Source organism: Palaemon carinicauda, chromosome 18, assembly GCF_036898095.1.
Source record: "Palaemon carinicauda isolate YSFRI2023 chromosome 18, ASM3689809v2, whole genome shotgun sequence".
Taxonomy (NCBI): domain Eukaryota; kingdom Metazoa; phylum Arthropoda; class Malacostraca; order Decapoda; family Palaemonidae; genus Palaemon; species Palaemon carinicauda.
Genome location: NC_090742.1, coordinates 22,828,010 through 22,843,667, shown reverse-complemented (window position 1 = coordinate 22,843,667; position 15,658 = coordinate 22,828,010). Strand labels below are relative to the sequence as shown.

Genomic DNA, 15,658 nt, shown 5'->3' with positions numbered 1-15,658 from the left:
CTCTCATAGTTAAGCCAATGGAAATCTGTAGGGTACCTCTTCAAGTTCCATGTTGTGCTGCATATAGTCAGAGTTCTTCTCCTCGAGGATTCTGACTTGTCGCTTCAGATCGCTCAATTCTTCCAATTTCTTTTTGTAAGTTTCCATTGTCCCCTCATAAACTACTGCTCGTTCGCTCATTTCTCGGAGCGCGTCCACCTGTGATGAAATTCATATCAATCTTTCTAGTTTTGAGACATTATTTATGACATATGATTATAATACAAGACTAATTGTTCTAATAAATATAGCACCAAGAGAAGCTACTGAAGAAAATCAATAATTGCTTGCCAGTCATGGTATCATCAAGATAGAGGAAAAAAAAGAGGAGATTACCTCATTCTTGAGAGAGGGAGGGATAGCAAGAGATTTCCTCATCCTTGAAAGATGGAGAGAAAGAGAGATTACCTCATCATTGAGAAAGGGAGAGAAAGAGATTACCTCATTCTTGAGAGAGGGAGGGATAGCAAGAGATTTCCTCATCCTTGAAAGATGGCGAGAAAGAGAGATTACCTCATCATTGAGAAAGGGAGAGAAAGAGATTACCTCATCATTGAGAAAGGGAGAGAAAGAGATTACCTCATCCTTGAGAGTTGGAAAGAGAGAGAGAGATATTACCTCATCCTTGAGAGAGCGCGCTTCATCAGCCAACTGCTGCAGTTCCTCATTGCGAGTCTGGATCTCCTGATTCTCCCTCTCAAGCACCTCGAATTTTGTGCGATATTCATCTCGTGCTGTCGGGAATAATGCAACTTGAGTGCATTCTCTTACTAATATCTGTTGACTTTGTCACAATACTAATAATATGAGATTTGGCATTTAATATGGATACATAGCATAAAATGTAATTTGTTGAATGATTAATAATTCCCCGATGAACATAAGGCCAGAAGGTGAGTTTATGAGAAGTGTGTTCCTGAATCTATTCAATATCTTCCATTATCTTTATGGATGAACTAAGGAGAAACTTCTGAGAAAGATTAAGATATGCCAGTGCAATTATAAGTATTAAAAACAGGACATAAAATGTAGGGGCAACATTGTGGGAGACAAAACTGGGTCGTGATCTAAGAGAGGAGGGACTGATGTTTTCAGATGATAAAGGGGACTAAACTCATACATCCATACATATACATACTACATACATACCCATATAGATATATATATATACACACACACACACATATATATATATATATATATATATATATATATATACACATTTGTGTGTTTAGCATCATCATTTCACAATAAATGATTATCAATTACTAACGTTGAATCTATTTCGAAAATGGTTATAATGATAATCATAAGTATCAACTCACATGTTTCGAGTTTATAGAGTTCATCTTGAAGGCCGTCGATCTGTTTCTTGAGATCCTTGTATCGTAATGTGGACGTACCGCCAAGGTCAACCCCAGTTTCCAGGTCATCCAGCCGATTCAACAGCTTTTCGTTTTCGGTGGACAGAGCTGTTTTCTCCTCCGTTACTACAGAAATCTACAAAAACAAAGGGAAGTATAGAAAGTGTTTAGTCCAAATTTGTTACTTTTAACCTATTTGCCTCAACTGCATCCAAATTTTAAGAAATGAGCTTGCAGCCAAGAGGAGCATATGCATTTATGAAGCACATGCAATTATTATGCTTGTGTTTCTAATAAACATGACTTTCCCTGTTTTACAGGAGAAACATGCCATATGACAACTACCTTTTAATCTGTGATCTTAAAAATTTACATTTAAAGGTCAGAGAATATAAACTTTACAAATAAGGCATCATCATTACAATTCACTACTATAAAACTGATAACACATTGACCTTGACCTTTGACCAACTTTCCCAAAACTTTAATCATTTGAAAAAGTCACAAAATGAATGTATGTGGAATTTCAAGTCATGTTTACCTATTTTACAAATTAAATGTACAGTTTAAAAGAAAGGATGAAAGCAAAACTCCAAACCTAGGTTCGATTCCCAAGCGAGTTTTAATTATTTAGGCCAATTACTTTAAACTCCACTTCACTGGTTGATGTAAATAGTGACTATTTTAAAATCTGCTTTTCAGGTCTTATACTGAAGGGGTCCTACTCTCTACAGGATCTTCAATGATTAATTTTATCATCTACATTTCAAGGCATTCAGTATTTCACACCGCACCTTGTTCGCTTATTGTTAAATCTTCATTATCGAAGCCTTCTGGCTAGATGAAACCAAATAGGTTGCAACCAGACTGAGGTAGGACATGAGACTAGCAACTTAATCCCTATATAATATGAATAAAATAAGTATATAACTAATACCAAATGGCATAGGGTTCTCCCTAACCTGCTGTTCCAACTCGTGGCACCTCTGGACGGCTTCGTCCCTCGTCTGCGTGGCTGTTTCCAGCTGTTCGAGGATGGTCTTGAGCTGTGGGTGGAAGGACGCAGGCCCCAGCTCGAGCCGCCCTTCGGTGTCGGGCCCAAGGATGCCCGGGGAGCTCTCGCGCAGCAGGAGCTCCTGGATGGCTTCCATGATCACCTTCTGCACGGTCTCCTCCATGTTCATGATAGCCTCGATATATTCTAACAGGGAAGACAACAACGGGTAATGGGTTGCAATGACTTGATCAACATCAGAGAGAGAGAGAGAGAGAGAGAGAGAGAGAGAGAGAGAGAGAGAGAGAGAGAGAGAGAGAATATCTGTTCAACTAATTGTAAGCATATCCATTAAAACATTAAGCACATCTCATTCTTCTTCATATTATAGTTCCTTTTACTTGCTGCAAGATGTTGGTAAATTTCAAAGTATCCTAATGTTCCGGTTCCCCAAACTTCAACTTAAGATGTAAAATACTAAAGTTTTTCAATCTTTCCCAACTTCAGGAGTATGAGTATTCAGTTCAAAATCTATCTATATTCTGAGCCATACTCTTTCGTCTAGTTAACCACAGAATTTCAAGTCACGTTCTTCATATTCAAAGCATCATCTTTCTGGGAGGTGAAAACCCAGACGAGATTTAGTCAGACAATCCTATAAATGGGATGCATTGATTTCTGAATGTGAATTGTCCATTCACATCTGGCTTGAGAATATACTCAATAAAATTCCCCTTCAACGAGGGGAATGTACTTTATGAATCAGAAAAAAGGACATTTGATTGCATAGTATGTCTAGAACTGGAGGCATAATTTACCCTCAACTCCCTAATATCAGTCTGATATCCAGTCCTATTTATGCGTAATACAACATCAATAGTAACAAAATATTTATGAGAAAAAAAGAGATAACTGAAATACAAGGCAATGAATATTTCATTACTTTATACAAAAAAAATGTAGTTCCCCGTAATTTTTCAGCAAAATTAATCTCTTTACCCAATCCCGATAACATTCCTAAACAAATAACACCCACATACCAATTTTAATTTATAATGGGAGAGTTTGTTACTTAGATCGATATCACCCAACAAACAATTTATATTTCTTTTTTAATTAAAGGACTGAGTACATATATCATTGCTCAATACTTACGCTGTTTGCTTTCGCAATTAACGGCACATCCCAGGATGAGCTGAAGCATTCGGCCCAGTTCCTCTTGGTCGTCATGTTCTCCTGCGAAAAGAAAGTTTTTTATTAATGATATCCAAGATCAAGAGGATATAATACAAACAGCTATATGTATAGTACATGAGAAAAGAAAATGAAGGATGGATCTGGATGAAAATAAAATAATTTGACATGAATTGGGGTGGATACAATGGAGGATACTTGTGTGTAAAGATATTAAGATTAATTTAAAAAACAAGAATTATTACAGATAAATGCGTGAATAGGCAGGTTGGGAAGATATGGAAAAGAAAGAGAAAAAAATAACAAATGAAAGGAAAGAATAAACATGGCCGATCAAAACATAAAAACAAAACAAAATTAAGACCCAAGGAAATGCAGAAATAATTATAAACAAAATTACCAAATAAAAAAAAGTTTAAGACAATTTAGAAAAAATTATAATATACATGAACATTTTATTTATTAAATATTTTATCTTCATCTATACCAATATCGAAACTACAATACAACTGTATAACACAGGCTATTCCAATCAGAATGAAATTCATTATTTGTGATAAAAACATTTTCAATTTGAGACAGGATATCTTCTTATTTAAATGTACACTCAGGCTGCACATAACTATCTTATTTCTCTTCCTCTTGTTTTTTATCAGAAGTTTTTATAGTTTCTATAGGAGAGATATATTCTAATGATGTTACTCTTCTTAAAATATTTTAGGTGTTCATTGCTTCTCTTTTAGTTTATTTCCTTGTTTCCTTTCCATACTGGGCTATTTTTCCCTGTTGGAGCCCTTGGGCTTATAATAGTTTGTTTATCCTACTAGGGTTGTAGCTTAGCTAGTAATAATAATAATAATAATAATAATAACAATAATAACAATACACATGTACACCAACAATAAAAATAAAATAATTTACCGCATACAACCATGAATTACTTGAAGTTGTACATGAATACAGAAATTGACATGTACGAAAATCTCACATAAGCTTGAGCAATGTATACTAAATTCAACCACTACTGAACAAGCGACAAGGAATCCTTTGATGCATTTTCTTAAAGAGTCAAAACTTCTTCTAACAAGGAAAGTTTTGTTCAAGTATCGAGTCTTGCGAGAAATGTTTCAGCTTGAACAACAATTCGTTGCGGGAAATATTCCCACACAGGAAATATTTCTTTTCAATAACTGCGACCTGTGAACTACGTCATTGTGAACAATACTTTGGGATGTTTAATGAAATCACAAGAGGAATCTTTTTCTATGTTTAAATCAATGTTCAACTTCAATGTGAATAAATATATATATATATATATATATATGTATATATATATATATATATATATATATATATAAATTTATTATATATAATATATACATATATATAAACACACACACAATTACGGTTCGCAGCATGGCCAGACGTAAAACCATGGTGAGAGGGGATAAAGTTTAGCGATTGGGTGGGAAGGGTCGTGTGAGCGCGCGCGCACGTGCGCGTGTGTATATCTATCTAAATAATAGCCGTCATTCTGAGGGGTCGCGTATATTAGTATGTAGGTATCAGCAAAATCAAAGAACTAAAAGTTGAGTCAGTCCTTGGATGGGTGACCGCCGAGATAGGACAAACCAAGCCAGCATACCAGCCCTTGACCACATACTCTGAGACTGAGGGGCATGGTGCTAGCAGTCTCACCCCAGATACGTAACTAAGACTATACAGAGCCGCCTCTCTCTCTCTCTCTCTCTCTCTCTCTCTCTCTCTCTCATAAGGGAAAAGGCGCAACTCCTTCCAGCAAAGATTATTAGTAATGAAATTAGACAGAACTCTTTAATGACTAATTACGTCTTAAGACGATACAAAGCCGCTCTCTCTCTCTCTCTCTCTCTCTCTCTCTCTCTCTCTTTCTTCATAAGAGAAGAGGCGCAATTTCTTTCAGCAAAGATTATTAGTAATGAAATTAGACAGAACTCTTTAATGACTAATTACGTCTAAGACGATACAAAGCCGCATCTCTCTCTCTCTCTCTCTCTCTCTCTCTCTCTCTCTCTCTCTCTCTCTTTCTTCATAAGAGAAGAGGCGCAATTTCTTTCAGCAAAGATTATTAGTAATGAAATTAGACAGAACTCTTTAATGACTAATTACGTCTAAGACGATACAAAGCCGCATCTCTCTCTCTCTCTCTCTCTCTCTCTCTCTCTCTCTCTCTCTCATAAGGGAAAAGGCGTAATTTCTTTCAGCAAAGATTATTAGTAATGAAATTAGACAGAATTCTTTAATGACTAATTACGTCTAAGACGATACAAAGCCGCCTTTCTTTCTCTCTCTCTCTCTCTCTCTCTCTCTCTCTCTCTCTCTCTCTTCATAAGAGAAAAGGCGCAATTTCTTTCAGCAAAGATTATTAGTAATGAAATTAGACAGAACTCTTTAATGACTAATTACGTCTAAGACGATACAAAGCCGCCTTTCTCTCTCTCTCTCTCGCTCTCTCTCTCTCTCTCTCTCTGTGCGAGTTCGAGTGGAGAGTCCAGTACTACCAGTTGACCTTGGGCATCTCCTTATACAGATGACCACACGCACATGCACCTGCTTCAGCACTGGGTCTCGAGTGACGATACACGAAGGCAAAAAAAAAAAAAAAAAAAAAAAAATACATATACCCAAGCGAGGCTTTTCCTTCTGCTTTATCCTACTGTAAAGTCAAGAGGACAGCAGCTGTGCTCGGCAGGTCGTCTTGCTGGTGTGGGTTTTATTCAAGATATGGTTAGCGAAGTATCTTTTCATCCTAATTTTTGCTTGCTTATTAGGAAGGCGTTTCTGTGTTTTGTGAATAATAACGTGATGCAATAATTAAATACATTATTCAACAGATACCCGAATGAATAAATGAATGTATAAGCAAACATATAACGTGCAATATTAAAGTATAATTATAGAAAGTTTATTTTCAATACATCGTTCTTGACATCTTTCCATTCGGAAGGATATCGCTGAGAGAGAGAGAGAGAGAGAGAGAGAGAGAGTTAAAACTACAGCCGACTAGACGGTTGAACCTTTCCAGGAATTTAAGTTCTTCTCAATTGGATTCACCATCGGCTACCCAGAGAGAGAGAGAGAGAGAGAGAGAGAGAGAGAGAGAGAGAGAAGGTTTTCAACAAATCATGGCCATGAACATATAATGGATACTCAAGTATAGTCTCCTCTTCTCAGCTCAATTTCCATTTCTCTTGAACAAAGATAACGAAAATTTTATTTCAAAATAAACGAGAGAAAAACAGACTAAATCTTGACAAAAGGGAAATTGCAAATGAAACCTTCAGATCACACAATCAAGTGATTCCAAATTAATTCCTTTATTTAATCCAACAGTTGCACCAGCCTCTAATATAGTTCTGCATTGTTCCCTCTCTCCCAGATAGTGTAATTGACTGGATATTACTATAAGTTTCTATTACTCAAGTGTGTGCTTTAAAATGCTACAATTTTTCATAGATTTAGACACAATAAAAGAAATAGCCATGAAAATTAATATCTCCATTCAAATCACAAACTATCTTCTTTATCTTGAGGTCCTCCCACTCTTAAACAATCCTTATGGATGAGGTTGCATTTTCAACAGTGATATGATCACTACAGTCGTCTCATTTCCAGATACAGTTGGACACAGACATATATGGCACACCCTGCTCTGAGGAAGTGCACCCTATCTGGCACTCACTGCGCTTCGAGTTCCTGTCTGTAGCCCAGCCCACCACCTTTGCCATCTCTCCCCTTTGCTAGCTGTCTGGTTATTCGGCGTGTAGTAACGATGAGACAGGTTGCAATTCATCAGAGCGAGGTGTGCCAGGAATCCGTGTGTCCAACTGTACGTATTTCTAAGCGTAAGTCAACAGAGAGTTATTTTATCTGTCCTCTTTGTATGATTATTACATTTATTGAAGGAAATTAACATGTTCAATTTGGTTAATTATAAAAACAACGATGAAGATAAAAAGGTTCAAAATTTGCATATCTATTGAAAGGAAGTCGGTGAAAATTAGTAAACGACCAACTATGTGATACTGAATATGAACCTCAGATGGTGATATATTATAGCCTTGAACTATTTGTTCCAAGTTTAACACAGATATATGGGTTCCTCTGATACGCAGTTATCTGCATAGAGTTATCAGGGCACGGATTACAATATCGTGTTTTAAATTATTGTTGTGCTGATAAAAAAATAACGTAGTGTCGTGAAGCGCACTGCATCTAAGAGCTAAAATGTCGTACTTCATTACTGTTCTATATCGACAGGATTTCATCTTTATAGCGTTTATTTTAACGAAAAGGTTTACAAGTAAAATGACTTGAAAATAGTCCTTAAATTCAATGTTCAGTTTTAATTCTAAAGTTGAAATTTTATAAATTAAAATATGCTTCACGATAATGTTTCTTTTCCACAGTCAGTAACTGATGTTTTGATATTTCTAGAAAGAATAAACCAAAAAGCTTAAATAAAAGCAAACCTCAGCCCTTGTTATACAAAACAGCTAAAGTCTCCAAATTACCCCAACCTTGTTCTACCAGGCAGATGAAATGACCCTGCCTAGCGTTCTGTCGGAATGGGGTTCGAGTCCTGCTCAAGTTCAATAGTTTCTAGTAGTGTCTGCAACCTAACCATCCTTGTTTGCTACGGATGGAAGTTTGGGGGAGCTTATAGGCCTACCTGCTGAGCTATGAACAGCCACTACCTGGCCCTCCCTGGTCTTAGCTTGAGTGGGGAGGAGATTTGGGCCTTGATCATATGTATAATTGGTCAGTCTCTAAGGCATTGTCCTGCTAGCTAGGGCAACGCCTCTGCCATTCATGAGCGACATTTAAACCCATTAATTATTTCTTCCGATATTTTATACGAATATGTTCGTACAATTCAAGTTGTAACGAACTTGTCCGAGTCATATGAGTTCAGGATTCCACAGAGAGAGAGAGAGAGAGAGAGAGAGAGAGAGAGAGAGAGAGAGAGCGTCTTTAGTATGACACTCACCTTCCACACTCTTCAGAAATACAATTGTCTAGTCTTGTGAGCTTTCCTAAAGTGATCACATGTAAGCTATATGAAAAATTCATTAATACCTCAGAGATTCAGATGTAACACGATTATTATCTAACGCTTCTCAGAATCATTATTTCCATTTCGTTTTGATAAAAGGAATGATATTGTTTGGAAGTGTTACGTTCAAGTGTACAAAAGACACCAAAACACCCAATTTATGTATGTCTATAAGTAAATAAATAAATAAATAAATAAATAAATAAATAAATAAATAAATAATTATATTATATATATATATATATATATATATATAAATGTGTGTGTGTGTGTGTGAAGTGAGAAGTGTTGTGTTGTATTTCCTTATTATGATTATAATGTTCCATAATGATATAAAACGAATATATTATTTGTAGATTACACAGCAAACTTTATAGCTTTCGTCCACAGACAAAAATACTCAGAACTTTATACAGACACGCATATATATGAGAGAGAGAGAGAGAGAGAGAGAGAGAGAGAGAGAGAGAGAGAGAGATTCGAAGTGCAAACTACACAATCATTACTTCATATCGAGTAGCGCCTTTCTATCGCTAAATAGAATTTCTGGAACGAATCTCATATAATGATTTTCTATTATCCAATACATTAACTTATAAGGACTAAACTAATGTATTAATGTTACTAATATCCTTGGGTTCCAATTCCTATCACCCTCTCGGAAAAGAAACCGGCTAAGCTGTTAACCGATATATTATTATTATTATTATTACTATTATCATTATTACTTGCAAGGATGCTATAAGACCAGGGACTTCAATAGGAAAAATAGCCCAGTGAGGAAAGGAAACAAGGAAATAAGAGCAGTAATTAACAATTAAAATAAAATATTTTAAGAACAGTAACATTAAAATAAATATTTCATATATAAACTATAAAAACTTTAACAAAACAAGAAGAGAAATAAGGCAGAACAGCGTGCCTGAGTGTACCCTCAAGCAAGAGAACTCTAACAAAAGACAGTGGAAGGCAATGGTACATAGGCTATAACACTACCAAAGACTATAGAAAAGTGGTTTGATTTTGGAGTGTCCTTCTCCTAAAAAGAGGTGCTTACCATAGCTAAAGAGTCTCTTCTACCCTTGCCAAGAGGAAAGTAGCCACTGAACAATTACAGCGCAGTAGTTAACCCCTTGAGAAAAGAATATAATGACAAAGGAAAGCAAGAAAATATATTCAACTGCATCACTCAAAACAATCAATGTGAAGAAACCAAACTTGGCAACTAAAGAAACTACGATAACGATAAAAGTAATCCTGGAAACAAGTAAATAATGAATAACAAGTAGGTAGAATAAGAAAGGTGATAACGATAATCCTTGCTACGGCCATCGAAGTAAAGTTTCAAATTTCTCCAAATCTCATCCGAATGGGGTAACACAATACCAGACCTGGAGCCCCCGCCACCACAAGGTTCTTGGGACCAAAGACCTTACGAGAACGGAAACGCTAACAAAAGAGGACAATAAACCGGGATGAATAAATTAAAACTGAGACTGTATGATACAGCATATTATAAATATATTGGATTTCTGTGACTGCAATGCACTGAACATACATAATACAACGTGCATAATCAATTTAAATGTTATGGGTTTTATTGTGCCAACAAATTTTTCTGATACGAGAATAGTTACACATGGTTTCAAACTATCAGAATCTAGATAAATGTCTACTGTAGGCCTTAAGCCTTTTATATATGGGCCCCGAGACTATACAATAGGCTCCCACGAGACATCCCAATAATTGAAAATGTTAAAGCTTCTAAGAGGAAACTGAAGACCTTATTTTGCGAGTGTTTTGATAGTGATGATCAAACAGTAGCTAACAATACGCATTGTGAAATGTTAAATGCTCCCGAACGAACATCATTAAACAACCGTGGAGGTCCTGTAGAGAGTAGGGTTCCCCTGCTGTACAGGACCAGATAAGCAGCTCTTAAACAGCCTTTAAACAGCATATGTGGATGCGATCATGGTGAGGGGTAAATGGAGATGGTTTGGGCATGCTCTCCGCACTCCACAGGAGAGATTATGAAGCGTGAAATAGAAGATGACCAATGGAGAAGTATTGATTTAAAAGCTGAAGATAGAGACGACTGGCGAAATCTAACCGAGGCCCTTTGCGTTAATAGGCGATGAAGATGTGGATGATGATTGTACAGTGGGTTCATCTCCCCTTTAGGAGATACAGGATGAATGCGGCAGTGCCATGCGTATTTCTTCTTAGGAGCCAACCCTTGGAACTATGGTAAAACAACACCACCTTGCATTAATTTAAGACCAGAGATTACCTCTTTAAAAGGAATGTCGTAAATGAGCTTTGCAAATTTTACTATATTTCCCTACCCCTTGCTCTCTCTTATATATGGTGATTATGACATGACTAACACCCACGAAGCGCATAGAAAATACTTTAAAAATCTCCAAGAGATGTCATTAACTCGTAACTAAGCTTACATAATCTATACTATATGGCTGGTTACCAATAAACCGAAATGTACAAGTGTCTGCCGGCACGCAAGGATAAATATACATGTGCTATACACTTACAACTATGAATATGTAAACACCACACCCATTCATATTAACTTGTGCCAGAAGAGTAGTAATCATGACATAAAAGTAGCAAACTAAACAAGAGAACAAACACCTCTACGCGATCAAATAACAAAAGGAAACCCCACAGCTGCAATGCATGGGCTCCTTGCAATTTGTTCCAGCAGTCCCTAAAGGTGGGCCTTTGCAACAGTGTTATAGCGATCCATGATAAGATCTATCTTTTTATGGGCGAGCATAACGCAACATCTCTCTCTCTCTCTCTCTCTCTCTCTCTCTCTCTCTCTGCGTTGCAGTAGCAAGTTGGGTGACCCATGTTCGATTCCCGGGCCGGACGAGAGGGATACATAAGCACATTCCCTAGATTCTAGCATACATTCATGTTAGTCGACCGTTAAATGTAGCAGCCAAGATGGCAAAAAAAAAAAAGAAAAGAAAGATAAGGAGAGCATATACCATACCATGAGCTTCGTCGAGGTAATCCTAGTCTCTCTCTCTCTCTCTCTCTCTCTCTCTCTCTCTCTCTCTCTCGTAATAAACAAACAACAGAGAAATACAGCATAGTATAAACCGGCAATTATTTCACAAACCACATATTCTACAAATAAAATACTGAGATACCATTTACCATATGAGAGAGAGAGAGAGAGAGAGAGAGAGAGAGAGAGAGAGAGAGAGAGGTCATCAACAGAGTACACATATAATTGAGAGCTACTAACTGCTACTCCAAATTTCAAACATTTAAATACGACTCTAATGTCCCTCTTATCAAGCAATAGAATAGGAACATAAGTTATCAAGCAATAGAATAGGAACATAAGCCAAGCATCAATATCCTACAGGAAGAAGTCCTTCTCCAGAGAATTCCAGCCATGTGTCCACCTCTTGAATAACCTCGTTTATGATATGACGTTTCAGCACTGGCTGGATCTTAATGAAGAGGTGCTCTGGCCTTGGCAACTTCCGTTTCCAAGTCCCATAAATGGTCCAGTACAGATGCGGCAGGAAACTTTAATGAAAGCTAAAAACTTTCATCTCTAGATTATAATCAAGCCTCCTTAATACATTACAATATGAATGGGATATATCCTTACTGGACTTATGGTTCGAAATTCCAAAACAAAGAACACTTTTGACATTCCTATATTCTTATATTTTCATTCGCACTACGCTGTTAAAAAAAACGTAATTTTAATCGGAAATTCTCCGTAAAACTATACTGTCTTCAGCCGTATTTCAGTCAAATATAGGCGACCGTAATTTTACCTTACTTTGTTATCATCTTTTACGGGTTGGTGACCGTAATATCACTCCTTTACGTCAATATGTCCGTTTTTAAAACGGTAAAAATCCTGGAATAAATGTTGCCAAGCATTTGCCGTTTTTTTAATGCAAATTTTCAACAGGGTAGATTATTGCGAGTTCATTCGACTCCATGAGGGATCTGTTGTACATTTTTTACCAAATTGTTTCATAAACCAAAGAATTCAAAACAGAAATATTTTTATTTTTTAACATTTCACGAATCTAACTTACATCACAATGTTACTTAATGCTGTTATATATCTTAGAGAGAATGGGGTCAAATGAAATAAATTTTTGAAAGAGAGACTTTTACAAAATAAAGAAATGCAATAGCTAATTAATTTGCATATCATAATGTTTACTTTGAATTTGATGAGTATGAAATAAAAAACAATGATTTTCGAATAATTTAATATTTTGCCAATTGCTTTTCTTACTCCGAATTCTGAAAATAAAATGAAAAAATAGGCTGTAGGTAATTCATTTCGAAAGAATAATGTATCTCTTGAGTTTCGGGGAAAAAAAAAAGTAGTCAGCAGGTTTTAAGCTTTAGCAAGCAACGTAACTTCAAGTCATCGGATTGCGCAAACACACAGCCTTCAGGACTAGCGGAGAAATTTTCGGACACCTGGACGACTACAATATATTAACTCGGGGCTATATCACATGCTGTCATCATTATTTGGGCCGTGTTTACCCGGTATACTGGTATATGCCAGCTAACAATACCTTCATTATCATTTAATATTTATGCTATCAGTCATACCTACTTAGTAGGGTAGCGAACTTTACTCCTGCCAATGACTATTAATGGAAATGATATAAAAAAAAAAAGGCTATTAAATAAACAAAAAAGAATAAACAGAAATATGCATACAAAAAGAATAAAACGGAATATAAATAAATAAATAAATTAATAGACTGCAAAAACTAACAATTTCTTAAATAAAATCACTTAAAAATTATAAAAACTGTTTAATCGAAATACATACAGTAATAACAATAGTTAAACGAATAAAATGACAGCCAGTGACCTAATAAATGATTCCGAACACAACTAATAAAAGGCACTGACTTGGTCGACTACATTTAGCAAGGCACTTTCTCGTAGCTTTATTAGTGATCAACCTTGAGATAGCTCTCGAAATAGTCTATATAAGGATGTAACAAGCACCTGTAGAGAGAGAGAGAGAGAGAGAGAGAGAGAGAGAGAGAGATCAATACTGCTTCCGAATGTTGATCAAGAAACAGATGTTTCGATTAGGCCTAATCTAAGCACCTGAAATATATTATATGACAAATTCTTAATTATTTAGTATCAAGCAGTTTTGTGTTTTCAGATGGCTACGTGGTCCACCTTGAAAGAAATATGAAAGTGCCAATACTTTCAACGAAATGGCCTGTACTCTCCAAATCAACCCAATATTAGTTACTGGTATTATCAGAAACCTTAGCATAAAAAATTTCCCTCAAGCACAGCTACGAACACGCGTGCGAGCACACAAGCTAATTTATTATTTATTAATTTATTCATATATATATATATATATATATATATATTAGCGGACGAGACCAGTCAAAAATGACGACTAAATATTTAGATATCCGCACACAGGTTCAACCCTCCCCTTCCCAAACTACAACACGGCAGTTGTGGTTTCCATATATATATATATATATATATATAAATATCTATCTATCTATCTATCTATATATATATATATATAAAAATATCTATCTATCTATATATATATACATATATATATATAAATTATATATGTATATATATATATATATATATACACACACAGTATATACATACATATATATATATTTATATATAGAAAGATAGATAGATAGATAGTAAGACATTATTATATATACACACACACACACACACATATATATATATATATATAGAAAGATAGATAGATAGATAGTAAGACATTATTATATATATACACACACACACACACACATATATATATATATATATAATATGCATATGTGTGCATTGTAGATCTACACATGGGACTGCATGTACTCGCATAACCTTAGATTCTGAACAAATCCAGAATATAAAAATAAATATTCAAATCCAAAGCAAAAACCGATACTGTCCATGCAGTTCCTTTCTCACACCTGATGTCAGCCGCCAGCCGTACCAAGTGACCTTGAAGAGACGTTGAAAACATCTGCTTGACCTTTGCGGTGAGTATGAGAATGACCGGGACCCCCATTGTGCCGTAACCAAGGTTTTTCAGAACCGCATTTCTTACCCGGCACTGTAATTGCAGCAGCCTTAGGTCAATCGTCCTTAGACTCAATTTGTTCTCACAGGTTTACCGTAAGGTCAGTTTCTTGAGGAGAGATTAACATATTTTTAACTATTACCGCCATATGTGAGTGTTCACATATGGATCTCCCTGAAATGCAATTTACTTTTCTATATATTAACTTGAATAACATATTTCATATCAATAACAGCTTTTCCTACTAAAATATATAAGTATCTTTCTAAATAACCATTTGCTTGTTCGACTATAACTGAAAACTCTTATTTATTTCTGTTTATGTCTAATATAGTCACTTATCAATTGGCTCGTGCTCGATCAAAGAAATATTTTAGGCGTAACAGATAATGAAATCCATTCTTCGATTCAACAAATCAATGGTTATTACAAACTTATGGTTGTGGAAAATAAGGCAAGACGAGTAAATTCACATGCATTAATTAAACAGATGCATTAGAATTAAAGCCCTTAAAATGTCCTTCCTTTTAATAAGATGAAATTTTAATACTTTCGCTGTATGAAGATACTGTTACAATAGTAGAAAGTAAACTACTATAAAAAAAAGAAAAAAGAAAAAAAAAACTGAATGAATGGTACCCTAGATTTAGACATGAATAACAATAAGGGGTCTAAAAGTTTCCAAACTCCAGAGACAAAACTTGGGGAATACCTTCTGGCCCTCCAAGGCATTCAAACAACATCGAAGTGAAAGACACGAGAGAGAGAGAGAGAGAGAGAGAGAGAGAGAGAGAGAGAGAGAGAAATGAGGCCAAATGTCTTTCGTGCAGAGCGGCGGCTTCATCGTTTTCCAGTTT

The 15,658-nt window shown here is 35.7% G+C and overlaps 1 protein-coding gene across 1 annotated transcript in view; it reads right to left on the bottom strand.

Annotated features, from left to right (window-relative positions):
* LOC137657712 (protein Hook homolog 3-like) overlaps nt 1-3,636 on the bottom strand; it is a 42,382-nt gene extending 38,746 nt beyond the window's left edge. Inside the window, exons 1-5 of the mRNA XM_068392138.1 lie at nt 3,553-3,636; nt 2,366-2,604; nt 1,365-1,539; nt 658-773; nt 37-198 (exon numbers count right to left, since the gene is read on the bottom strand). Coding sequence (XP_068248239.1) covers nt 37-198; nt 658-773; nt 1,365-1,539; nt 2,366-2,604; nt 3,553-3,601 — 741 coding nt within the window. The 5' untranslated portion in view covers nt 3,602-3,636. The remainder of the gene's footprint in view (nt 1-36; nt 199-657; nt 774-1,364; nt 1,540-2,365; nt 2,605-3,552) is intronic.
* Between the last annotated feature and the right edge of the window lie 12,022 nt (nt 3,637-15,658).